Genomic DNA, 27441 nt, shown 5'->3' with positions numbered 1-27441 from the left:
ATCAGGGAAGAAAAAATCCACTGATGAAATAACCTGGTCATTCAGTATATTCAGGTGTCAGCTGACCTCATTCTTTGAGCACAGACTGTTGCTGAACCTAGACCTGACCAACTGCAGCAACCCCAAACTATTTGTTAAATCCAGGTGGTGACTATATTTTGGCCAGGCAGTGTATAATAAACTATTGTACTGATTCACTATGGGCAATTTGAATTGACTAAATTCCTAGTGAACAGAACACCATGCATGCCATTGGTGGGTAGCAGTAGACTGTGAGATTGAAGACTATTTCCTTTTTATGAGGCAAGAAATCTCAGAATATAACCAGTTTCTATAGCCACAACTGATTTCACAAGGCATTAAGGGATATGCCATCATGACCCCTTAAGTGTCCTCTTAGGGGCCATCATACAACAACCTCCTCCATAAAAAGCACCCAATAGAGATCCTTCATTCTCGTAGTTCAGTGTAGACCACTTGTTGTACTAATACCTACTGTTGTGGCAGTAGATATTAGTAATATATCTACTGTCACAACTACTATCTACTAATTTCCCCTCCACCGCGTCTCAAGTATAATATAAAAGCCCCCCCCCCCTCTCTCTCAATGCATACCCCCTGATCCTGCTTTCCTCAGCACTCCGTAATTGCCTCACAGCTCCATCTCTTTTAATGGACTTTCTGTCAAATACTTCATCCAATTCTATCAGCCAACAGCAGCCCTTGCTCTTAAATAAACCCCCGCAATGTTCCACAGTGTTCTCCAATAAGTAACACGTATCACGGTAAAAGAGAGAGAGGCCAGGCTTAATAGGGTTTGGGAAATCATGTTTGGAATATGGACAAGATATGCTTCTGACCTTAATATGTATAAAAGGCAGTTTGGATACATAGAACTGTCTAGTGAACTACAAAAAGTGTGACCCAAAAGGTTTTCTTAAAGATCCCATATTATACTAAATTACACTAAACTGTTGTGAGCTTTAAGCCATGCTAGAATGATGTTCCCTCCTAAAAAACATACCTGAGTTGTGTTTTGTTTCATTCACACATGTTTGAGTAACACTTTATTTTCTGTCTGTCTATTTATCTCCAAAGCTCAAAATGCTCTGTTCTACCTTGTGATGTCATGAAGCAGTAGTTTACAGCTACGTTTTACCTTTTATTTAGTAGAAATCGGAAATTCCAAGGCTGAAATTATCCACATGATTCTACTGAAAGTGTACGGACTTTTTGATGGCACAGTTTAAAGAGCAGATGTAAAGCAGTATCTCTACGATTAGCAATACCATAAAAATCTTAATGACCCTGTCCACAGATCTTGCAATAAAATAGATAATAGGTAATCCAAAAAACTGTGGTATCGCTCATCCATAACTTATGACATTATTTCTGGCTATGACCAACAGCTAGTGTATGTAAGTGTGATGAGTTCTTCTGAGCAAATGAATTGTTCTAATTTGGTTGTACACAGTGGACTTTCTTGATGAAATCTTTTCAAAGAAGACACAACATTAAATATTAACAACTAAGTTTTCAAAAGCTTTTGGTTCAAAGCTGTGACCTTGCCAGACACTTATTTCAAAGAGCATCAAACTGAACCAATTAACCACATTATATTGAATCTACGTTTTAGGATCCCATTAAAAGACATGAAAGTAAACTTAGGAGCTTTTAAGCATGTTATAATGGTTTGGAGTTGTGTAGGTGTTCATGCATGTTTGAATAATACTTTATTGTCCAACATTCAAGACTTCCATTCATGGCCCTGTACTTTGAATAATACATACGCGAGGTGATAGGGGCACATCCCATATTTTTACTCATAAAAACACACTACATAAAAATCCATTGCTAGTTACAGTGAAATACCACTATGTATTGTCCAGTAGTGCTGTCCTGTGTTAGTGACATAGACGGCAAGAGGTAATCAATTCTGTAAATTTGGACAGGAAATCAGTGGATCTGTTTCCATTATTAAGTCATTTTAGATCAATATGGCAGTTTGCAATTAAGAAAATGTAAATGAAAGATCTATGTGTTTAACTAAATACTGTTTGCAAAAATCCAATCTACATAGTATGAACCAAATTAGTCCAGCCTTTTATAATCTTGCCAAAAAGCTACAGGACCAATTGAAAAACAAGATCTGAAAAGGGCCAGAGATCCCCAAGGTTATCTTCAAATTCAGAACACAAAATTAGCCACATTTAAAACAAATTACAACAAGCTCAGTACTTAACCCACATGGCAGGCTGAACGCTGCTCGTGCTCCCAACCTTCCCTTTGAGGATAAAAATATCAGGCTCATTAACCATAGTTCAACACAGATCCACTTAGTCATCTCCACTCCTCTCCACTAGCTTTTATTTACTGCAATCATATTATTATTGTCCCAGAGAAATGTATCTCGAGTCTACATATATCACTACAAATTGCTCACTGAGATTCTTGATTAAAATTTTGGAGGCTTTTGTAGATTTTCAAGCCAACAGCTATAAAAACCACTATAAATTAAACATTTATTCCTGCAGTGTTCCCCTTAGCTTTCGCAGGCAGCTAATAACGCTAAAATATCATACTCTCATCTCTTGATTTTGAAAAGGTATTACATTACACAACTTTGCATTTGGATGTGTGTTTTGCTGACAGTATTTCATGAGAAAGTGGAGATCAATAATTAACCAGTGCGTGTAAACTAGAGGGTTAGTGCAGCGCACGAGAACCAATGAATGATTTAGAGAGAGTCTTATGTAAACGAACGACAAAATGTGATTTCTACAGAAGATTGAATGACTCTTGTGTCGCGTCATTGACTGAATGTATTATATATCAAAAGTGTGTTCAATATCCCATTAAAAAGTTGTGAGCAGCGAAAATTGTTTGAGTCTTTGAAGGTCGAATAACAATGTCTCATTAAGGTTTTTGGAAACGCGTCAACAACTACGCTTTTGTCTATTCTCTTTGCTCCTTCTTCTGCACCTGCTCACAAGCTTTCTTCTCATCTCCCAGTGTATATTCATTGGAGACATTAAAGAAGAAGCAATCCAGCAGGCAGAGCAACATTACAGCAAGATTACAGTATGTTCCATCCATATCAATGTGCACAATCCAAGATGGGGAAACTCGGTGGTCAGGAGTATGAATCATAAATGGAAATGGTGTGAAGACCAAAGTTGATTTCTTCAAACTATGGGCAAAGAAATGAGTCCATTCAAACCAAGTGCTTTCTGGATCTGAGGAAAATGAAAATCAATTTCCAGGCCTCATAGCATAACTGCTTAAGTCATTTTTTGTCTCTCCAGAGACAGAAAAGTCTCTCTAGGTGTCATTGGCTCCATCCTCGGCCAACCAGAAAGATTTTTACGGCCAAAAAACACAAATCACCCCAGTCATCTTACTGATATTTTTCCTGAGAAACTTGAAACATTACTTACTGAATTATACGGAGGCTAATGAATTGATGTAATTCCTAAATCATCTGTTTTTCACAGTAACAAAGATTTCAGATTGTGGACACCTATTGTTACTCTGGCTCTGAAACACACAAAAGTTAAAATGACTAAACTGGGCTATAGTATTAGTAGTAGTATTGTAGTAGTCTACTCTAAAATTAGAAAGGATTAAGTAATGAACCATCATCTTGGTGTTTACAATAAAGAGAGTTAGATGTATGGTCCGACCTCTTTACTGTCCTGAGGTATGTGTGTCTGAAGTAGTCCATCTCACACAATTTATATGCAAAAGATAATAATATTTGAAAACAATAATGAAATTGGTATCCCAGATACATTTTGCAAACTAACAACAAACGAACAGATGAAACCTTGACAGCAGTGCTGTTAAGTAAATGTTCACATTAAAGTACACAAAAAAAAAAAAAAAATCAACATTTCAGTAATTACCTGCAGGTGAGAAAAAGCTAAAAGAACTTTTCATTTAATTACATTTCTTCTAGTGTAAATGTTACTCTGACTGCTCTGTTCATAAAGTTGTCAATATTACATTTTAGTCTTAGTTAACCTCTTACAGAAGAAAATCAAAGTATATACATTTAATAATTTCAACCTTAAATCTGAAAGGGTATGAATGAGAATAAGCCTAATAAAAATAACAGACTCTCTGTTTATGGGTAATATTTTTATAAATTTGTATACTGTATTTTCCAGACTATACATCGCTCTGGAGCAATGTTCCCTCTAATTTTTCACGAGTCTGAGCAAACACACAAACTCCCTGAGCGGCCCCATGGACCAGTGTGAGCGACATCAGACCTGTGCACTGTGGTCATGCTGCACATCCATCCAAGGTAAATGGTTTATTAAAAGAATCAAATTGCCGCATTTACATTTCTGTTATAAGTCTTTTAATTAAGTGCTTTAGCCACTTATACAATGAAAATGACAAAAATCTTGCTCATGACCTGTATAGTATGTTAATGCTATTGGAAGTATAAATATTTCATTTTAACTATGGCAAAACATGAGCTTCCAACCAAACCAAGCCAACTGTAAACTCCAATGTTGAAAACACACTTAACATTTTTATGATAAAGCTCTGACTTGTATTATGAGTATAATCCATTGTGTGAAGCTTTTGCTGTGCACTGAGTGAGATTGTGCTACTGTGTCTGGGAGACAGTCCGTTAACTCTTTTTCAGTATATCATCATTTGATTTTTACAACTCATAAACTAGTGACAGTATCAAGGACCAATACACACTGAGAGGAATCTGCACACCCAGCTGCTCTATTACTGTACATTTACATATCATATCAAAACACAATATATAATGTGTATTTGTATATAAAATATATTCAAAACAAGTGGTATGGGTCAAAATAAATATATATTTACAAACCACACACTGCAAACAGTGAACAAACACACTGGAGACTAAAAATACACTGTACATGTGACAGTGTGACAGTCATTCTGTGACAGAGGTTGGAAGATCGATCCCGCTCAGACCAACTTCTGTCATTGTGTCCTTAGTTCTGTCATTGTGTCCTTAGGCAAGACACTTTGCCCAAGTGGTGTGTGTGTGATGATTAGTGGTGGTCGGAGGGGGGGCGCAGATTGGCATTAGCTAATGCTAATGATTACACATAATACACATCTGACCCACAATTAAGTCAACAGCAGAATAAACCACGCTTACCGATCAGGAACCTCATCCATCCATAAGGTCCTCTGCTCCTGAGTCCACCATGAGATCTTCACTACGTTCCACGAACCGCTCCAGGTCCGAGATGCCTCTAGTTTAACTTGTACAAACATCCACAGTGTCCTTGGTCGCGTACTTCCTTTGTTTTGTCCGTTTCGTCATGTTTAAAACGCAAAACTGCTGCAAAACGGTGCGTAAAGTTACTCAATTACGCGCGCATAATTTTACGCGCGGATCTTTGCCCGAGGGCGGGCCGTCGGAACGTTCAGGGGTTAAACACTTAGAATCATTAGCGAGTTCCACATCGGCCACATCGGCTAAAACACTGGTAGCGGGACATGAGGACGCCTGTCAATGACGTTAATAAGATGCGCAAATACGTATGTGAATCACATAATTGTCTGGAGCAGCTCGTCCCCGGTCACACTCCCTGACTCACACTGAAAAATAGCGCAGAATGAATTGTTGTGTGTTTATTTTATTTTCAACTCCGGTTCGATTTTTTTTTGGGCGCAGCACAGATTTTCTGTGCGCGGAGACCGTGTCAGCAGTGCGCAATTGCGCACGCGCGCAGTTTAGAGGGAACAGTGCTCTGGAGTATAAGTCGCACCAGCCAAAAAATGTGTAATAATGAAGATATATATAAGTCACACTGGACTATAAGTCGCATTTTTGGGGGACATTTATTTTACAAAATCTGAGACCAAGAACAGACATTTTATCTTTAAAGGCAAATTATAATAATAACAATAAAACAGAGAACAACAGGCCGAAAAGCAGCACAGCACGCTAATGTAACACATTTATATTTATTCAGCTACATGAAGCACAGACAGAATTGAACACATGTCTGGTATGTTAACGTAAGATATTAACAGTTAATCAGATAAATAAAGCATAAAAAACAAGTTAACAAGTTTACTCTGGATCTCACTCCAAATCTCTAAATCTATTGAATTCTTCATCCTCTGTGCCGTTTCTGAACAACTCCGCCTGCTCTGGAGGTAGATGAAGCGCCGCTTCATGTGCCTCACACAGTCGTCAGTGTGGCAATAACGAAGATGTGAAATTATATATTGTAATAATTTCACATATAAGTCACATCTGAGTATAAGTCGCACCCCCGGACAAACTATGAAAAAAATGTGACTTATAGTCCAGAAAATATGGCAGTTATATTTTGATATATTATATATTTTGTTTATTACATTTTAATATCTAAAACACCCAACAAACATACAAAACAAAATGCTATGCTCTTACAGCTATTTAATCACTGTGCAACGGGTCACTATGCAAAGTGCTTTCCTCTACATTAAACACAGCATGCCGAAAGCTAAAACATTTTCAGTTATTTTCATATCAGTAAACACTGTGCTTACATCCTGCCAATAAAGTAGCTAATTATACATTTAGTTCAGGGAAGTGGGCAGTAGTAGTAGGATAGTTCAAAATGGCAATGTATTCAGGGGCAAAGTCAAATGCCACATTGAACTAACAGAAAAAAGCCTGGAGACTGTAAAAACCACTTGCAGACTACAAGCAGAATCAAACGGGCATATATCCTTAGCCTGTGGGCCTAATCTAAAAGCCACTGAGTGCACTCAGTAAATGTGCTCTGAGTAACTAGAGAGGTTCAAAACAAATACATTTGCGTTATTAATGTTACATTTCCAGGATTCAATTGTGTTTTATATTTTGTGAGCATGTCATATAATAGCAGGGTTGCATATTTTCCCAAAAGGACAATGAATCACTTACCAGTAGAATCTATTGGGGACCACATTATCATGCACAAGCTGCCATCTTCTCCCAAACTCAACTGAGACGTAGAGCTGAAATACACAAATAAAGATGTCAAATTATGGTGCACTGGGCGTATTCGTTTCAGTGATGGAACAATGCATTTCATAAATAGCATAAATAATCCTGTATGGGACCTCAGAAAGACAAACTATGGTATTCCATCATACATTATCTTGAGTAAAATGTCATTAAAGCCATATGACAACAATATGTCATCAGAATTCTATTCAGTCAATCACTTACCTCACCTGATAACTTTTTTGGCAAAGGGTCTGCCACTTGTCTCCATAGAGATGATATGGCTTTACCTGGGATGTTCCACAGTATAAGGTTAAAGATGCACTATGCAACTGCTTGACTCCAGGAAGGTGTTATTGTTTTGCTGGAAATCTCACATAGTATTGCTGGGTTTCAGATAACATCACAACGCTCTATAGGTCAGCATTATTTCATACAAATGGTTGTTCTACATCTGTATTAAATAAAAATGAAATCTTGTTCAAATCCTGTGAATTGAATATTGTTCAAATGCAGATTTGTGTTGTAATACAGTGAGTTTGTGGGTCTAGTCACTGAGCATATTCAACATTTGTGCATTTACCTTTTGGATATTTCATGGCAAAGTACAATGCAATTAATATGAAGTATGTACCGTAAATTTCGGACTACAGAGCGCACCTTGATATAAGCCGCACCAGCTAAATTTGAAGAGAAAATCAATTTTGTACATATATAAGCCGCACCTGAATAAAAGCCGCAGGTTTTCATATTGTAACATGAGATATTTACACAGAAAGACGGTGCACCGACACGCTTTTTTTTAAACTGTGCCTGAAAATTGGCACCAACACGACAACAACACGGGATGAACACATCTGCAGGTTTAGAAAATAAAGCTGCACCAACACGGAAAATCTGCTTTTATTTCCTCTGAAAACTTTTGTCGTCTTTTTACATTGACCAAGTTGGATTCATTGATGTCGAGCTTACGTGCAGTGGCTCTATTTCAGGGGTCGGCAACTCGCGGCTCCGGAGCCGCATGCGCCTCTTTCCGCCTCATACTGCGGCTCTGCGTGGATTGGGAACTAACACAGACACAGCTCAGTCCTGCGTAAAGAGCCCTGATTTTCAGACGCTGTGCACAGGGGTCAGGAGCAACTTTGGCCCGTCCCTAATGACACACTAATAAGCTCGTCCGTAGATGTATCATGAAAATCCTGCTGGAAATCGCCACAGAAATCTATTTGATGTAGTAGCAAGTATATTATCTGCTCTTGTCTCCGCGGTGACGTATCACGTATAACACATCAGACACGACGCATTAAAGTAGAGCCACAAGCGAGTGAAAATGAGCCAAAACAAAAGTCTTTGGAGATCTTTTTAACAAAGGGGAAAAGGACAACTGAGGAGCCAGAAGAAGAGACTACGACCTCCAAGAAAAAGAAAGATAAATTTAACAGACAATGCCTACTTAAAATCTGGGTTTGTCGCTGCAGGTGACTCACGCACAGTCCGCTCTGCGTAACATACGGGAAAAGCAAATAAGGCAATGAAACCTTCAAAACTGCTTTGGCACATGGAGAATAAGCACCTGGGATTAAACGATACGCTACGAGTTTTTTTGTTGTTGTTTTTTTAAAGAAACTGCGGAGTAGAGTAGACATAATCACATAATCGGCGCGATGCATGATGCAGCGGTTTGGTGAGTTGTATTTTTTTAATGCACTTAAGTTGTTTTTGCCATATTTATCTGCCACGTGTAGAAGGCTTGTCCGTGAAAGTAAAACCTACATTATTCCGTTACATTATTGTTATTATACAGTGTTATCTTCATTTTAGATGTCAAAAAGTATTTGCGGCTCCCAGTGTTTTATTTTATGTGGAAAGTGGGTCCAAATGGCTCTTTGCGTGTTAAAGGCCGACCCCTGCTCTGTTTCCTTTCTGTTTCTTTATCTTAAAAACTGCATCATATCCATTTCATGATGCGCAAAATGATCGTTCAAAATCAAAACTAGTGAATTCTTCAGAGCAGAATCTTTCCCCACGTCTGTCTCACTTTTACGTTTACAGCTAGAGAGCGCCCCCCAGGGTCCGTTATCCAGTAAAATTCCATATATAAGCCGCACTGCTGTAAAAGCCGCAGGGTTCAAAGCGTGGAAAAAAAGTAGCGGCTTATAATCCGAAATTTACGGTATATATGAGAATGATATCATCACATTCTACAATCTGAAAATCACCAATACCATTAAACTTGCATTTTTTTCAATCATATGTGTTTTATATTACTAAAAAATATTCCTTTCACTCTCACCTCTCCATAGATCTGACCTGTAACTTGGCCAAGTGGTATTACCTGCTTATCTCCATGGAGATAGACAAGTTTATAGTGTTTGTTAATCTTCTGGGGACTACAGATGGAAACTACCGTTAACTAAATCTGGTGTATTTGTTTATACATGGTCCCTGTTCAAATAAACCAATAAACTAAACTAATGGGATAATGTGGAACACTCTAGACAAAAGAATAACATCTCTATGAAGAAGAGCAAGTGGTGGACCCCCCCCCCCCCCAAAAAAAGTTGCACAGTGCAAAGACAAGCAGGCGTTAATGGTCAGATCTTTGGAGAGGCGAGCCCTTAAAGTAAGAATGTATGTTTTTGAAGCTATTTTGTAAGCAATCAACATCTGTAAATTTAACAAATGTGAGATAATTTCAAAAAATCAGCTCGAACCTCCCAGAGAAGTAACATAGTGCACCTTTAACTGCCATATGTTGCTTTTGTGCCATATGTTGCTTTGTAGTGCCCTTTTACAGTCCATGTCCAAACAGCCTCTCATGTCGACATAATGATCTTCTTAAGCATTGCAGCTTTGCAAGGATTAGCCACATCATTTAGACTCCTCTTGAGGGCTTATGACTTTGTGGGCAAGAAAAAACCCCACCAATGATGGACAATCAATACACTGGAAAATGAAAGCCAGCTGTAATTAATTTCAATCAAGCCATGATAAAAGGAATAGAAAGGAAAGAGCATATGCAGATTGAAGCTTTGCAAGAAATGACCCAGAGGCAGACTTCTCCAGTCAAGCATCTTTATTTTGACCCGTCCAAGGCTATCTGGCAGTGGCTTTCATCTTCCTCCCTGGAACATTTATCTCACTACGGAGACCTTGACTGCTTTTTCTCTCTCCCAAAAAATCCAAGTCTTCCAATAGCACGCGGTGAGGGAGGCCAGGTTTGATGTCTTGGGTGCTGAATAAAGCAGACAGCAGGGTTACCAGGGAGAGTAATGGAGGTGGTGAGGAGAATATGTGTGGATTGGTAACTTTTTCCAATGCGCAATGTTGTCCGGGGTAAGTCTATTCGTGTACAGTCAGTCATGGTGTATAAACTTGTTCTGCAAATTCACTTACCTTATATAGAACGTGTCTTTGCTTGTCCCAAAAGTAGGGAAAAGCATGCCCTGATTCTGTGCTTTTTTAAATATAAATACGAAACTGTTTTAATGTGGTTCAATGTGACTTGTGATGTAAATATAAAAATGGGTGAGGGAGGTTGAGAGTCAGCAAACCGACCTTATCACTCAAGAGACTATTACCATTTTTGGAAAGGGGAGTATGCGAAGCGTTAACAAAGTTGGGAGGCGGACACGACGTTGCAGGGATGTAGCTTGTAATACAATGGTTCATAAAGTGCAGAAGTCAAGAAGCAAATGGGTGAAGCAAATTGTACAGAAATATCCAAAGTCATGCTGTATTTTTATGATTTAGAAACAACTAAAAGGACTTGCTTATTCTGTTAGATGTTAAACAGTATCAAAGAATAACAATTTAAAAATAATACTTTAATTCTTGAAATTCCAAGCATAACGTGCATATTAGATCAAATCATATGAAAAGTTTCCTGTGTGTGGACCAAGAGTTGGTCCACACCTCGCATGTCTCCCTGGAGGTGTGCATCATCCAGGTGTTTTTATTGCTCAAAAATATCTTGTAAAGCATTCTTATTGTAACTGGGGTCGCCACTCGACAGATCTGACCTGTAACATGGCCAAGTGGTGCCACGTTCTTATCTGCATGAAGATTTTAAGTTTAATATCATACAATAGAAAATCCTGGCAAGGGCATACTATTGGCAGAACACTGTGCCCCTTTAAATTTTCAAAGGGAAGGTTTGAGTCATTTCATTAATGTGAACAGAATCAGAACAAAACATAATCAACTATTGCACAAAACAGAGAGCAATTACAGTGCCATTCATGACCACGGTATAGTGTATCCAACTGGTTTACCCTTGTATGGCTCACGTCGTAATAATAGTGCTAAACAATTACCAAGGTTTTTTCAGGACACCTGACTCAATAGGAGTGGGCTTTGTGGAGCATCAGCACCACAGTCAGCTCCTTAATCTCTCAGACAAAACAGGCATGACGTAGCATGTAACCACTGTGTCTTTTACCTTCTGGTCATGACTGTATGCCAGGATCCAGTCTTCCTGCTCTGGGTGGAAAAGCAAGCTGAGGATATCAAAGGCTAAGCTGTGTTTCTGATAGGACGCCCCCTCGTCGAGACTAATGAGCAGGCTGTTCTCCACCTCCGGGTCAGTCAGTAACATGATCTGAGGCAAGAGAGGAGAGAGCAGGGACAATCAGTGGCCCACCTTGACAGCACTCATTTCCTGGGGCTTAAGTGTGCTTGTGCAATACACGGATTGACAAAGGCCCCTGTTGAGACACTGCGCGGAAACAAGTGTCAGCTATAGAGTTATATAAGCCTGGTAATAAAGATGTCACAATTGCAAATTTAAAGGGTTCAATTACTAGATTCCACACTGTAAAAACATACTTGTGTGCAATTTTATTACCATACTTGCTGACATAACAGATGTTCTTAAATCAGTTACACACTGATTAACACATGAAAGATGATTTTTGAATTATACACTTGATTGTTCAACAGTGGAATAACCAGTTCAGACCTCAGAGCTGTAGATGTGTCCTCAAGCAGGATAATTCAACCAAACTGTAGACTCCAGATTCTTTATGAAGTATATATAGTTAGATTACAGACTACATTAAAGTAAGATATTTTCATTATCATCTATAGATCCTTTCAGTACGTGTAGACAGAAGGCCTGCATTCTACACTGTGGCACCACTCCAAACATTTCCTATGTAGGAGTCGCAATTTGCACAGAGCCTAAATACTAACAAGCACAAAACATTTCTTGAATCTGATATATTATACTGGACAAATCACACCAAACAGTTTGACAGTGACATTTGATGTTATGTCATCAAGTGCCATAAATTCAACTTAAACAGATTAACTTCAGATACTAGAGCTGAAAGTAAATATTGACTTGTACTACTTATTAGGAAATGTAACAGGCCTATAAAAATAGTATATGCACCAGTTTGGTAGCAGGGTGTGTGTGCAGCTAAACATATATTTAAATATATGAATATTTCCAAGTTGAAAGTATTTGACTAAACTTAGCATCTCTACCTTGTGCCATACATAGCTAAGGGAAATACAAAACATTGTGTGGGAACAAATATTTGTTATACAGTTATTCGCAAGGTACTGTCACAGCAACAAAAACACTTGAGCAAAGGCTTTTGGAGGCAATATTATTATGATAATCCTCACTGCAATATGACACCTACCTTTCTCTTGTTGTTGGGGCTCACATACAAATAGCTCAGAACAGTCTTCAGTCCAACTCTTTCATTAAGCTTCTCATATGTAGTGCCGTAATCAGTTGACCTAAAATTCAATTACATGACATTAAACAGTTTGAAAACAACACCAAAGCAGAGCGGCACCTACTAGTTAAGATTCTGATAGTATCATTAAGCATTTCAAGCAAGCAGAAAATTGCAACAGCAAAAGTCATGAGGCAATTTACTAGATGAATGGGTATTTTTTTAATTATCAGAATAAACAAGAATATCACATGTGGGACGCTTGGTGAGAAGATAGGATGTTATTAAAGTTGCTATTATTTTTAGTCATGCTCCGAGGTAATGAAAATATGCTAATTTTAATAGTAGTCGTTTTCAGATACAAAAGACTATTTGAATTAGGCAAACAAAAACATACAAAAACTTTGAAATTGAGTAAGCTATAATTTGACTAATAGTTTTGTGCTTTACACTTTTCCAATTTTAGAAAATGAAATGGTTGAAATATCCTGGAAGTGGAAAATTCTGTGTAAAAACTGGCCTCCTGTTTGATTCTTTTGTGTGGGTTCATTTCAAGACGGACTTGTAATATCATCAGTGTTATCCCAAGTAATTAGAATAAATAAAAGTCATACATATTGTAAGAATTACTTTGAAAAGGTTGTTGCACAGGAGGTCTCAAATACATCAGGAATACAGCTGCATCAGCAATTACCGTAGTTACAGATCACTAATTTAATAATAACATAACTACATTTACCCAGTGCTTGATTTCTCGATCAGTAGCAGCACTTTTGGAAATAGGTGATCAGGACAAAATTCTCTCATTTATTGGGGTTACACACTATTATAATGCAAATAAATGAGGAAACAAGGGAGAGAATGTGTTCCCCCAACCAGGGAATCAATCACAGGTTCTCATATCTTAAATTAGTCCTGCATTTACCCTACAGAGTCATAACGGATCATACACCCACTCATCATTCTTATTATTGCACAAAGACTTAGTTCTGTGTTTGTTCATTCAGGTAGGATTTCCAAAGGGCAGGAACTACAGACAAGCAATCAGTTAGATATAGAACTAATCACAGTGGTGGGATTGGTACCAAAATATGTGAAATAAACTGACCTGGAGGGCGGTATAGAATAACACAAACAAAACACTGCATAAATATGCCTCAGGGTGAAGACGCATTTTGTCATAACCACTTCTAATGAGAAAGAATGATTAAGATTTCCACTCCATTTACTTTAGCTAATAACTAGAACATACCATAAACTGGCAAGGACATCAACACATCCATTCTTGTGGTAAAGAATGAGCTAGTTCTAGACATGAATATATTTATACAGTGCATTGAAACATTCATATTTAGAAAGATTGAGCCCTTATTGTAGCTTCTTTTGCTCTCACTTTGTTAATGGCATTTGAGAAATGCACAGCCACTCAACATTATCATTACATTAGACTGAATCCCTTTGTTATGCCATGGTGCTCGCATTACTATAGCCATACCATAATGATCTCTGCACTCTCTTACCTCCACAAAGAGCTTTCCGTCACTCTGCCGGTGTTGAAGTCGTAATATTTTGTCAACATGAGGATCACCTATGAAAACAGATCAAAAAGATTAGGATGGATATTATTGTGTAAAATTCTGCTGCAATAAAATGTCACTTGCACCGAAAACAAACAGCGCATGGCTCCATGCTGACGTCTTTTCAACTCCCAGTCAGACGCAGATATTAAAGTCCTAACAAAAACTTTTCAGAACAGCACTGCCGGCGTGTTTGTTCTGTGCTACGAGCCTTGTACATGTTTTCATGGCGCAACGCTGAGTACATATGTATAACACTATTAGTTTCATACACAGGCAACACTCAATGAATAAACAAGCACGCTAATCCATCATTCATCGTACGCACTGAAAAGCTGTCTTCATAAATAATGTGTATGTAAAACTGTATATGAACGGTCCTCATAACTATATGTATACGAGCCCAAGTCCTTCATACAGGTCTCAAAAAGCTGTTTGTCGGTTAAATTATTCCAGATATTATTGCTCTGTCACACTTGATGGATATGTGCCAGTTTTTAATTTGAATGAAATATAAGAGTATATCTAACACAGTAATTTGTGTACATTTATATGCTAATATTTAATTTATCAGCACAAAGGATACTTATGGCACTGTGCAAGTCTAAAACATGATGTGTGTGACTTTGTATAAGGACACAATAGTGCTGATAATTAAGACATAAACCAATGAACCACTATACTGTGAAACTTTCATTTGTTCTTTTAGTAAAATTTTGTATAATCTACCTCAATCTCAAAATTATACGGAATATAAATCTAATTCTACATGGGACCTCAGCTCTATAAAATGTGGATTCATTTAATGCAAATAAGGCTACACATTCATTTATCAGTACACAGACACATGTGGCACTGTACAACTCTAAATCATGATATGTATGACTTTGTATAAGGACAAAATGATTCATAATTAAGAAAAAAAACAAAAAAACACTATACTGCATTTAGCTGAATCTTTAAAAGTGGTCATTTGATCTTTTAGTTCAACTTTGTATACTCCATCTCAATCTCAGTAGGATGGGATTGCATTTTAATTTAATGTAAATCAGGGTAAACATTAATTCAAGTACTGAGATATGATATATTTAATGAATCAGAAATATTTACATAAAAAAAGAGAAGACGGGCTTTGAAGAAAACATATGGTTGTGGCCAGGATGAGTCATAAGACGATGCTGCTTCCATCATTCCTTTCACCCTTAACACAAATTAATTGTCAAAGCAATACCCGGCCTGCACTCTGCAATCATAAAACTTGCAGATCATATAAGTCTCCAGGGAGGCTTCGCCAAAGCAGCCCATCTTCTCATTACACCGCCTTATGAGCGTTGGGGGCAGCATAGCAAGTAACGAGTCAGAACTCAATCATGTAAACAAGGACTTGAAACTTTCTGGATCGCTTTTAGACAATTCCTAGCCATTCAATTTGAAGCTTTTGATCAAATTGCGGCATCTTACAGGCGACATAAAAGCTATTCTTGGGCGTAATTGCCTCGCCACAGCAGAACTTGCAATACATACAAAAGTTGGAGAGGAGTATTTGGGTCACCTAAGAGCACTTGGTTGTTAAATTAAACATCATTGAATACACTGGCAATCAAAAATGTGGCTCTGAAAGACAAATTAGCGCATACCAGCTGTCGACAAATTACCACAGTGGAGGTCATCGCTGCTAAATGCAATAGTGAGTGATTGATGTACAATAGTGTTCTGAAAAACAACATATTCAGAGACATCCACACTAAGTGGCAAATCAGTAAGGCAGACAGACAGTTGATGCAGTGTGTGGAATAGACAAGATGCCACGGTGATATAGATTCAGAATGTCTAAGCGAAAGCAGGAAAAGCAATAATGTGGCTGTGTGTATATCTATCTATATCTATATCTTTCTATCTATCTATCTATCTATCTATATATATATATATATATATATATATATATATATATATATATATATATATATATATATATTACAGCTAAAACTCATTGAACTAATTGATGCTGCCTCAGAGTTTTGAGTTTTAGCATAAAGTAAAGTTCCAGTTTACAACTTTCTACCTAAACTATAAGAACTCATTGTGGGTAAAATGTACATTCACTAAATTGACATGCCCCGGTGCAGAATGATGTCGAGAAGACATGTTGAGTCTCCAGACATTCACATCCCCAGGGGAGGCCAGAATAAAAATAATGTTCTGTCTTCTTTGGCTGTCTGGACCAGTTTTGTTGGACTACTGCAGACCTTTCTGTAAATTGCTTCTTGATTAAATACAACAAAACAACAAATGAAGGGGACAAACTATAGTACTGTAAATACATTTGACATAAAAAATGCACTCAAATTCAATCATGCAGGGCACATACAAATGATTGCTATTAATTGAAATAAATGACGTGGCTTTGACATTGAGCATAATCACAAATATGCACCAGAAGATTGTACTGATGTCAGGCCTATGCATTAAAGGGCTTGGCTTTCCTGCTGTACTTTGATGTGTTGTAGACACTACTGTCTGTTTAAAAACAAATCACTTAAAGCTAAGGTAATATAGGTAATACCTTTAAGGCACTGGTTCCATCTTTCTCTCCCAGCGACTACAATTTTACCTTTGGATATGTTTGAGACCCTAAAATCCGTCTCCTATCTGATAATTTATTGAATATATAAATATGGATATTTTGTGGTTGATATATTTCTATAGAACAGGTCTGACTTACTGCCGGACTCCGCCAGGGCTGCCCTTTGTCACCGGTTCTGTTCATTATATTTATGGACAGAATTTCTAGGCGCAGCCAGGGGCCGGAGGGGGCCTGGTTTGGGAACCACAGGATTTCATCTCTGCTGTTTGCAGATGATGTTGTCCTGATGGCTTCTTCGAGCCAGGACCTGCAGCAGGCACTGGGGTGGTTTGCAGCCGAGTGTGAAGCGGCTGGGATGAGAATCAGCTCCTCCAAATCCGAGGCCATGGTTCTCGACCGGAAAAATGTGGTTTGTCCTCTCCGGGTGGGTGGTGAGTCTCTGCCCCAAGTGGAGGAGTTCAAGTATCTCAGGGTCTTGTTCACGAGTGAGGGAAGGATGGATCGACAGGATTGACAGGCGGATCGGTGCAGCATCTGCAGTGATGCGGTCGCTGTATCGGTCCGTTGTGGTAAAGAAGGAGCTGAGCCCAAAGGCGAAGCTCTCGATTTACTGGTCAATCTACGTTCCTACCCTCACCTATGGTCATGAGCTCTGGGTAATGACCGAAAGGACAAGATCACGGATAAAATCGGCTGAAATGGGTTTCCTCCGCAGAGTGGCCGGGCGCACCCTTAGGGATAGGGTGAGGAGCTCAGTCACACGGGAGGAGCTCGAAGTAGAGCCGCTGCTCCTACACGTTGAGAGGAACCAGCTGAGGTGGCTCAGGCATCTGCTCAGGATGCCTCCTGGACGCCTCCCTAGGGAGGTGTTCTGGGCATGTCCCACCGGGAGGAGGCCCCGGGTAAGACCCAGGACACGCTGGAGGGACTATGTCTCTCGGCTGGCCTGGGAACGCCTTGGGGTCCCACCGGAGGAGCTGGAGGACGTGTCTGGGGTGAGGGAAGTTTGGGAGTCCCTGCTTAGACTGCTGCCCCCGCGACCCGGCCCCAGATAAGCGGAAGAAAATGGATGGATGGATGGATATATTTCTATAGAACAGTAATAATTATAAAATATTTTACAGAAGCAATTAACATGCCACCTCTCATTACAATTCATTCTGTTCTACTTGCATGAGTACGTAGGCCATGGGCAACTTTGTAAATCAAGATCCTGAGAAAAAAATGTGCAGAATCTCTGCTACAGCAAATCAAGCATCTGGAGCGTCTTGTCTGAAGTGTTACCATTCCTCTCATCAACATTAGTCTCAGACTTAGACTCTCACCACTGCAGTATTAGGAGATGACGTATGACTGTTTGTGGATCTCTGTCTTTTCACAAATAGTTGGAAATACAGTCAATAAAGTGTTAAGTGTTCTGGTGACATTTTTACACAAAACAGAGCTTTATCTGTCAGGCAGCCACTTACAGTAATTGTCACTACACTTTTGTGCTTTTTTATATATAACAAATGTGTGAACACACCTCTCATATATAATTCCCATGCAACTATACTGGATACATCAGACTCTCTTGTACAAATAATGTCCAGGATTTAAAGTTAATAGGAAACTGAAAAAAGAAAGAATAATCAGACTGTTTGTGTTTCTTAGGGTAAAGAAATATTGATTATTATTGATTTCAGTGTTGAACAATAAGCACAATACACTCTTGGATGTGTCTGGGAACACTAACCACATAAACCTTAGATTAAAGGTATAAAGCTTTTTTAATGACATACTTTGTCATATATGCATATAGTCAGTACAAACTGGTATAAAGTATGGATTTTTGCTGATTTTAGTGTCACCACAACATTTTGTTCAATATAAAACACACATTGTCTATCAATCGTTTTAATCTTTAACGGTCCAACAAAATATCTTCTAAGTGCCTTTGTTTGTGCCAAATCGGCAGAAATCCCCTCAAGGTTGTTCCTTAGATATTATCGTCTGAACACTGAAATGGAGAGTCTAAAAGAAATGCCCCTGGTCATGGCTGTCACTGGGCACTAGCCTCAAAATCAATGCTGCCCATTAAGCAGTTTTAAATGTCTTGGCTCCTAAAGACGATATGGACAGATGAGACAGCAGAAATGTACTAAATCTTTGTCCCAAAATGGTGGATGTGGACAGTGCATTTGTGATGACGTTCTGCTCTTTTCACTAGGTTGGCAGGCCACCACTCTGGTCGACACTGAAACAACAACTACTGTTATAATTACAGACAATCACTATGTCAATACATGTACTGCTAGCTTTGATTAACTCTCGATGTACTTCAGCAACTGTGAGAAAACTCGACACAAGACTCCACATCCAATATGCTTTTGTAAAGGGAAGAAACATTTTGGTAAGTTGTTTTTCTTCAAAGCTTATCGAATGGACGGGATGAAGTAAGTAATAGTCATTTTTTATCTTAAAGCTTATCAAAGTTTTATCCATTAGCATACTTACATACTTACTTCTTCAGATGCATTAGCACAACTACATTCATAGACACAGGAGCTTCAAGTAAACTGTTTCGAGGGACTGAGGTAACAAACCTAGCATTTAATAGTTAGAGATAGAGATGTGGATCTCAGACACGCACAGCAATTATAAACCATTATAAAGTACAGAAGCAAGTTGTGCACGGGCTGTCTCCTGTGTGTAAATTTGTCTTTTTGGAGGTTTGGATTGCATATATTTTACGTGAATGTTATTGTTTTTTGTCTGACACCATGAAATGCATACTTCAGCTAAGAACAGTTTGAGCCATATTGTAATTAAAAAGTCTAAAGTTCAGTGATGATGAACATTTAATAATGATGAAGAGTAAAGTCTTGTGAGGTGATGTAGTGCAGACCCCACTTCTCATAGTCCTTTTCTAATAAGCTGTCACCCTTAACTACATCGTCCTAACACTGGAACTGTACATTAACTTTTTAGCATTTTCTTTTTAAAGAAGGTCAATTTCTCCCTCAAGCAAAGATATTTCCTCCTTGCTCCACTTTAATATATTCATTGTATTAGTGCCAATGCATTTTTAAAGCTTTTTAAAAGTTTATACTGGTCACTCTCAAAGATTTAGGATTAGTACGGCTACGAAACTCATACTTGCCTTGTGTTTTGTATGGTAAACTCTTCTTTGTTTTAATTGCTGTGTGAAACCTATATTGACTTTTCTTCCTGAGGTGGCTGTTTTCTCCACTTCAATATCACTATTGTTGCATGGCTCGTAAAGTGCCAATAGGTTGGCACTTAGGCTGAGTCATGCTACGGTTGGTAGATTTCACTTTTCAAAGATGACACAGGTTTAATGTCCTTATGTGTTTTTTTGTTGGGAGGTCTTAGTACCAACAATAAAAACCGGAACATGGATACTATGCGCAGTTTGTTACATTTTTAGGACCCATAACATAGAAATAATTCATGTAAATTTACTTGATATTAAGCTTATTCAGTAAACATGGCGTGCTTTCTACAGCTGTTTACTTGTTTGGGATTTTATCAATGTCTAATACACAGATTATCACAGGCACTTTGTCATTATGCAAGTCTCAACAACCAGACTCATCCATTTATAAGAAAAAACCTTAATTCATGTGTCTGTACCGTGTTGCGTGCACAAAAAATGGAAGAAAAAATCTTAACATCAAAAGTATACTGCAGTCCACAAAGATATTCTGTGTCATCTCACTGTAAGAGCTATTTTTCACAGTAGATGCTTCCCACGTTTCTGTCCTAGCGATCATTAAGCTGAAGTACATGTGTTCTTCACTATAAGAACAACCTTTTGCAACAACATGACCTTGCTGTATACTTTTACCTCTTTACTTAACATTGCATACCATTACGGTCTCATAAATGTAACAATAATGCATGTTCAATCTAGTTTATTTCCCCATAAAGCACCGCTGCAATAAATACATTTTACACTTGTTGTTTATTTCCTAATTATTTGGCTTTTCAGTAAATAAGCTGACTAAGGATTGCTCACCTCTGCCGCTTTGTGCTGAATATATGGAATTCTTTATGGGAGATCTAAAAATATCCCCTAGTACTTTTTAAAAAGCAGAAGCCAGAGTCTCGTCACCCTAAGATTTATGCTCTTCCAATAAAATGGCCTTTTATACCTTCCAAATGTCGTACCCTTATGGACACCGTCATAGACAATAAAACAAGGCACGGTGGTCGGAAAATTAGAACAAATTATATCTCTTGGTCTGTATGGCAATTAACTTTATGCATTTACTTGGTAACTTTCCAAGATTACAGTCAGATATCATTTGCATCCACCAATTTGCTGGCTTGGGAAACTTTTCTGCATTCAGAGCGTAAGGTGAAGCGCAGCAGTTGTAATTAACACATCAATATGCTAATACCATATTCACTTTGTACAGTTTCTTGCTGTTTTAAATTGCTGTTTGAAGTTCAACATGCTGCCGAAGTCATTATGCCGCTATTAAAACCAATGGACAAATTCTTAAATGATTATCCATCAGACATGATATGAAGTGTGACTTCCCTTATGAATTTTAATTAAAACACTATACTATATATTAGCATATTCTTCTCTTTGACTCTCAACAGCAGGTTACACTCCATGTCAGCAACTATGTGGTGTTAAAGATAGAGGTAGCAAAGGCGTATCTTGCAAAGTGGATTACTTGACATCCAAGAGCAAGCAAATTGATTTTTTAACCTCTAATCCTGTGTAAATCTTAAACCTTGAAGGCAAATGGACTGGGATGAATTTGATCATTATGTAAGAAAGGATGGCGGCTTAATGGCGACTTAAAGAGCTTAGACTGGGGAGATTACTGCCATAGGTGTATGGATGATAAAAAGTACAAAAAGTAGGAATAGTGCTATCACAAAATCTGAAATAAAAAAAAAAAATGAAGTAAACACTAAGACAAATGAAATGAAAGTCATTACGTGATCGGTCCTGCTTTCACTAAGACGTTGATCCGGCCATATCAGCTGTTGGAGAGAATTGGCCACATCAATAAAGCTGTCGGCACATTTAGCCAGGGCAATTAAACAGATGGATGATTCTCTCAGAGCAATTGTTACAACAGTTACACAGAGGAATATTAATAATAATGACTAATTCAACGGCTGCAACATGGGTGATTTGTCCTGCCTTGTCCCTGGATGATGATTACAGCACGATTTGTTCAGGAAGTTGGAAGTGGAAGTTAAGTACGATGACCACGTGTTAATGTTGATTTTGTTTGTGTGGAAATGCAAGTCAATTCTTTTATCTATAGTCAAGATGAATGAACTGCTCCTAGATGATGAATAGGTCTACTCGCTAATGTGGAAAATACTGGAATTGGACGATACAAAAATCCCGTTGGTGGGGAAACTGCACTATAGTAAGGATCAGGCACGTGGTCTCTGTTGCAAATTTTCAAGCAAAATACCTCATAGTAGTGCTACAAGTCAAGAATGAGCATGAGACTGATGATATCCAGTCAGTAATCAATGCATTTATAGTTTTTTTAATGAATTAATATCAACAAACTGGACCAACGCCATCTTGTATAACCTACTTTTGACATTTTACTATGCTATGAGGGGAAGGAATCATAGTTCTGTATCATTGTCAATAAGTTACTGCATATGAACCTAACTATTATAGAATTTGTTCATCCTTCCAGTACAACTCAATGAGAATATGTGCTCCAGTCTGACACAACGGTGATCCTGATGAGTTTTAGTATCATGAACTCCCCATCCAGCCACAGTCTCTGTCGACACAGATAAGGCTCCTCTACTACACAGTTGTGACAGTCACTATTCATATGGGAATCTTCCTCCAGCGCCACAGATAGACGGCTCTGTTTAATCCGAAATGGCAAGGCAAGACAAGGCGAGTTTATTTGTATAACACAATTTGTACACAAAGTAATTCAAAGTGCTTCACAGAATAAGAAAGACATTAAAATCACAAAACATAAATAATAATCATAGAATTTACGTTAGAAAATGGACACAATACAGTTGTCTCTCACTATAACGTGGTTCACCTTTCACGATCTCGTGGTTTCGATGATTTTTTTTTGTTAAATTTTTTTACAGAGTATGAATGTGCATTGTGTTCTGCGTCCTGATTGGCTGAGACCATTGTCCATCAGTCTCCTCCGTGCCGTGTCTCCTGTACAGTACAGAATGTGTTCAGACAAATTTACATAAATGTTGGATCTCAGTGTGACTCTGAAGTGCTGTGTGTTTGCAAGTTTTCTCCCGACAAAACCCACAATGTCGATGAAACGTTCTGCACCGTCAAAGACGCCTACGAAGGTTTGAACTTTGAGAGTGTGAGAAAATGTTAATGCCTGTGTGAGAAAAGTGTATAAAGTGTGTGCTGAGGGGTTTTACAGACAAAAAACATATAGAATAATTGTAAAAAATAAAGCTGATACTTTGCGGATTTCACCTATTGCGAATTATTTTTAGAACCAAGGGACCACTGTACTGCAAAAAACTCAAATTTAAAATGCAATTTAAATCGAATTGAACTGAGTTAACATTTTCTCCATTTTCCTGGGTAATAGAGTAAATTACTCATTTAGAACAATACAGCCGTGTTCTAGCCTCCTCAGTCTGGTATCTCTGGCAACTCCGGGTTAAACCAAGTTTTGTGGAATTATTAATAGTCCTTTGTAGCAACCAAGATAATATTTTTTCTGCCAAGCTTTTTTGAATTTTTATTTTTATTTTGAACAGGGCCCTTCTGCCAGTGGATGAAAACAAGGGATTTTAAATGAATGATAATTAATCTGTCATTGATTTTCCTAAATAAAACAAATCACTGAATGCCCACTTAATAATGTCTTTTTAATGAGCCACGATGCTTTGTGAATATGAACCCTCACATCAACACATTAAAGAGCATTGTTTAACACCTTTAGTATAAACCCTGAGTCTATTCTAATCAAAGTGTTTACTGTTCCGGCTACCAGTGCCTGCAGGTACAAGCGGATCCTACTGCACTTCAATACAACTGCAGCAAAACGTCTAATGTACAGGGGCTTTTGTGTGCCACATCAATTTCAATGTGCTTATTAACAACGGCAACATTTCCTCGTAGGCCAGATGTTGCGCCCAGGCAATGAATGTTTGAAGTCAGTGCTGTTGGCTCCTCTACAGATAACAGGTCACTGCAATCATAAATAATAAAAGCAACTCCACTAAAGCATATCAAGTCGTCTTTATGTTAGCAGATGTAAGGGAGATTGTAAAGAAAGAAAAAAAATCACTGCGGACTGTTACGTTATTTCTTTTAGCACTTTGCTGTATTAAATGATTCAGCCAGACGTATAATAGCAAAAGTACCAGGATATGGAGTCAGGGATAGCAACATCTGTTACCTCGGCAAGCGTCTAACACCATTGATCTGTGAACATCAAATAGCGAGAATTTTTAAATGGATGGTAAGCACACACTTCATAATAACGGCTGTGGCTTTCAAGCAGAACGGCGAGTGTCTGACTTATTGGGATACTCATGTCAGACACAGCGGTCCGCACTGGGGAAAAATTGTTTGGTTGAGAAGCCATCTGAAACATCTCCCTTTTCCTTTTGGGCTTATGGTGCTGTATCATTTACTTTTTCTGGATAAATGAAAGCTGGGCCACTCTGGGTGTGTGCCCGCTGAGCACAGAAGCTGCAGTGTGCAAGAGGAGGGGGTCTGATCAATGCAGGCCAGATTAGACAGCTAGAGGGGACTTTTTTTTAAGACTAAGAAAGTTAAGTGCAATGTTTTTTAGTGCAAACTTAAAAGCTACCATTTGAAATACATAGTAGCAGTGAGAGAATTTTTTCACAAGCTAAGTCAAGGGAATTCATGCCATGAAAACTTGTCTTCTCCTGTAACAATGAGAAAGCGTAACCTGCTCTCGTTGACCTTATTGAAAAAACTGTAGAATTACAATAATTTCTATCACATAGGAGCTGACAGGAGCACTGCTGGAAACCGTGTGCCTTCCAACTAGAAGGTCACAGGATCAAATCTCACTCGAGGCACTTCCACTGTGTCCCTGGGTAAAACACTTCACTTTCCATTGCCCATTCAGTCACAGAAATGTGGATAGTTGCAACCCCTGGCAAAAATGAGCAGCCAAATTCAAATATATAACTTTAGATGAGACAGGCCAATTATCATTTAGCAGGGAGATGTGTAGGGAGGCTGATAGTGGCAAGAAATATCTAAACTTTGCCTGTATATGTTTTGTTTGAGGGTCAAGAATTTCACAACATAAACAAGGACCATATAATTATCGTGTCTGTAGCTCTTTTAAATGCTTATGTCAATAACATGATATTAACATTTACATATGTCTTCAAAACAACAACCTTACATTGTATTATTATTTTTTCCATATAGCACCCACCACTAGACCTGTGCCATTTGGATGTAAAATATGTCGGCCTAAGGTAATGTTCCCTGGTTTGATGTGATAAAATGACACCCAGATGGAGTTTCATTGCATTGCTTGTAGATTGTAAGAGTGTGTGTTTACAAAATAAACATTTCTCAATTCCAACTGTTGAAGTCAATTACTCTTTTGGCAGGATCTTACACTGATAAAAAACCTGAACACTGCTGATAGAGGGACCACCAGCTCTCTTTATCTCTATGTAAACGGGTTTGGCTACAGTATTTAATGTAAATAATTGATCATTAATCAATACATAACTTGGTAATACATTGTTCACTAAACAGAAAAATTGTGTGTATCCCTGATGCTAATATATTCTGAAATACATGTACTTCATAAAAGACAATATACAAACACATTAAGACAAATCTAATTACTTTTCACAAAAGTGTGTGTGTGTGTATGTGTGTGGGGGTGTGTGTGTGTGTGTGCGCGCACACGTGGGGGTGGGGGTGTGTGTGTGTGTCTGGGTGTGGGGGTGTACGTGTGGGGGTGTGGGGGTGTGTTTGTGTGTTTTTTGTTACTTTGATGGTAAGTCTTTACCACCAAACAAAACAAGATATTTATCACATAGTTGAAAAAGTAAGAATTCCTCTATCTGCAAAATCCAAATCCAACCCCAAAACAGGGGCAATTTAGGTACGAGGAGCACATTTTTCTGAAAGTTTATTTAAGAAAAAAGGAGTTTTTAGTTGTTTTTTTTAGAGCCAACACTTTAGGATTTTCATGCACAAAAGATAATCATACGAGTGAATTGTACATGGAAAGACACCATTTTAAAATTCTTTTTTGCTTTTGTTAGTGGCTGATTTGTCAGGCTGTCAGGCAACATAATTACATACAGTCAATACATGACGTTCATCAAATTTGACCACACAACAAAAAATTTCATTGAGGCAATACAGGAACATATGAAGTGAACCCTCATTATGCATTGTTCTATCCAAATTAACTTTATCCTGGCCCGAAATAACATCTGCGAAGTCATTTTTTTATGGCATCTCAAAAGATAGTGGAAAAAAGAAAGCAGGGAGGGACCGGCAGCTCGCTGATAAAACACGCAGCACTGCAGGATCTCGAGGCGTTATAGAGTCTCACCACAGGACGGCTTGGTGGCTTGGCAGAGCTGATCTCACGCTGCCAGGAGTTTGTGAATACTGCTGAGCTTTCAAACTCCTGTTTATCCACCTAATGTAGGCGAATCCACAATCACACACTCGTCTAAAAAAACACATTCTTTGTCTTAGCGCCTGTCGAGGTGGCACCACTCTTATTGTTATGTATTTCATGAATTTATTTATAATTCTTCTTTGTGAAGCCTAATGTTCACTCTATAGGAGACAATCCTCCAGCAACCTTCTCGGCTCCAAAGTCTGCCCACCAGACACCCAAAGGAGAGGGTGCACTGACAGCTCAAACAACAGAGAGTACGAACCAACAGACTTATAAATTTACAACCGGGAGGCATGCCCACATAAGCAAAATGTTGCAGAGCGGGACTTGCTACTGTTAATACTTCTTTTTTAGTGAACACTATGGATCTAGAATCTTCTATATAGCCCCAGTTTATGCAAAACATCACAGGTATAAGCCGCAGAGAGGGATGCTATATGTTGTTAGATTTCAGCTGTTTTGTATACTGACTGTGAGCTTGTTTTTCTTGGCACATCTGCTGGTTACAGGGGCTAAACAAATATAAAATACCCAAATATGCTTATTGCTGTTTTCTTAACTTTTTGCGTGATGTTTTGGAACTTTTAGTGTGTTAGGTTTAACTAATATGATTCAGATTGGAAGACCACTGCATACTGCTTTTGTACACTTCTCATCATCCCAACTTCTGTAGATTTTAGTTTGTTTTTTGAAGATAAACTTTTAATAAGCTGGACTCTAAGACCATCACACTGACATGTCTTTTAGAAATGTTATTTCCATCGGTCTCTGAATCTGAAGAGTTACATTTATATGCAAAAAAAAAAAAAAGAACAAGTGAGGCATGCAGACAAACTAATGCTATCACAGGCATTATAAATGCATTATTATATGTTATTATAAATGCCTAAAGGTTCAGTAGATAATTCTGTTCATAGTGAACAAACTACACTTCAAGGACACAGACTGACGT

The 27441-nt window shown here is 38.2% G+C and overlaps 1 protein-coding gene across 1 annotated transcript in view; it reads right to left on the bottom strand.

Annotated features, from left to right (window-relative positions):
• LOC117382870 (VPS10 domain-containing receptor SorCS1-like) overlaps positions 1 to 27441 on the bottom strand; it is a 76381-nt gene that overhangs the window by 41585 nt on the left and 7355 nt on the right. Inside the window, exons 2-5 of the mRNA XM_033980110.2 lie at positions 14202 to 14269; positions 12643 to 12742; positions 11433 to 11591; positions 6929 to 7002 (exon numbers count right to left, since the gene is read on the bottom strand). Of these exons, the coding sequence (XP_033836001.1) occupies positions 6929 to 7002; positions 11433 to 11591; positions 12643 to 12742; positions 14202 to 14269 (401 nt within the window). The remainder of the gene's footprint in view (positions 1 to 6928; positions 7003 to 11432; positions 11592 to 12642; positions 12743 to 14201; positions 14270 to 27441) is intronic.

Source organism: Periophthalmus magnuspinnatus, chromosome 15, assembly GCF_009829125.3.
Source record: "Periophthalmus magnuspinnatus isolate fPerMag1 chromosome 15, fPerMag1.2.pri, whole genome shotgun sequence".
NCBI classification, from domain to species: domain Eukaryota; kingdom Metazoa; phylum Chordata; class Actinopteri; order Gobiiformes; family Gobiidae; genus Periophthalmus; species Periophthalmus magnuspinnatus.
Note: the sequence above shows the minus strand (reverse complement) of the source record. Positions and strands in the feature narration are given on the sequence as shown.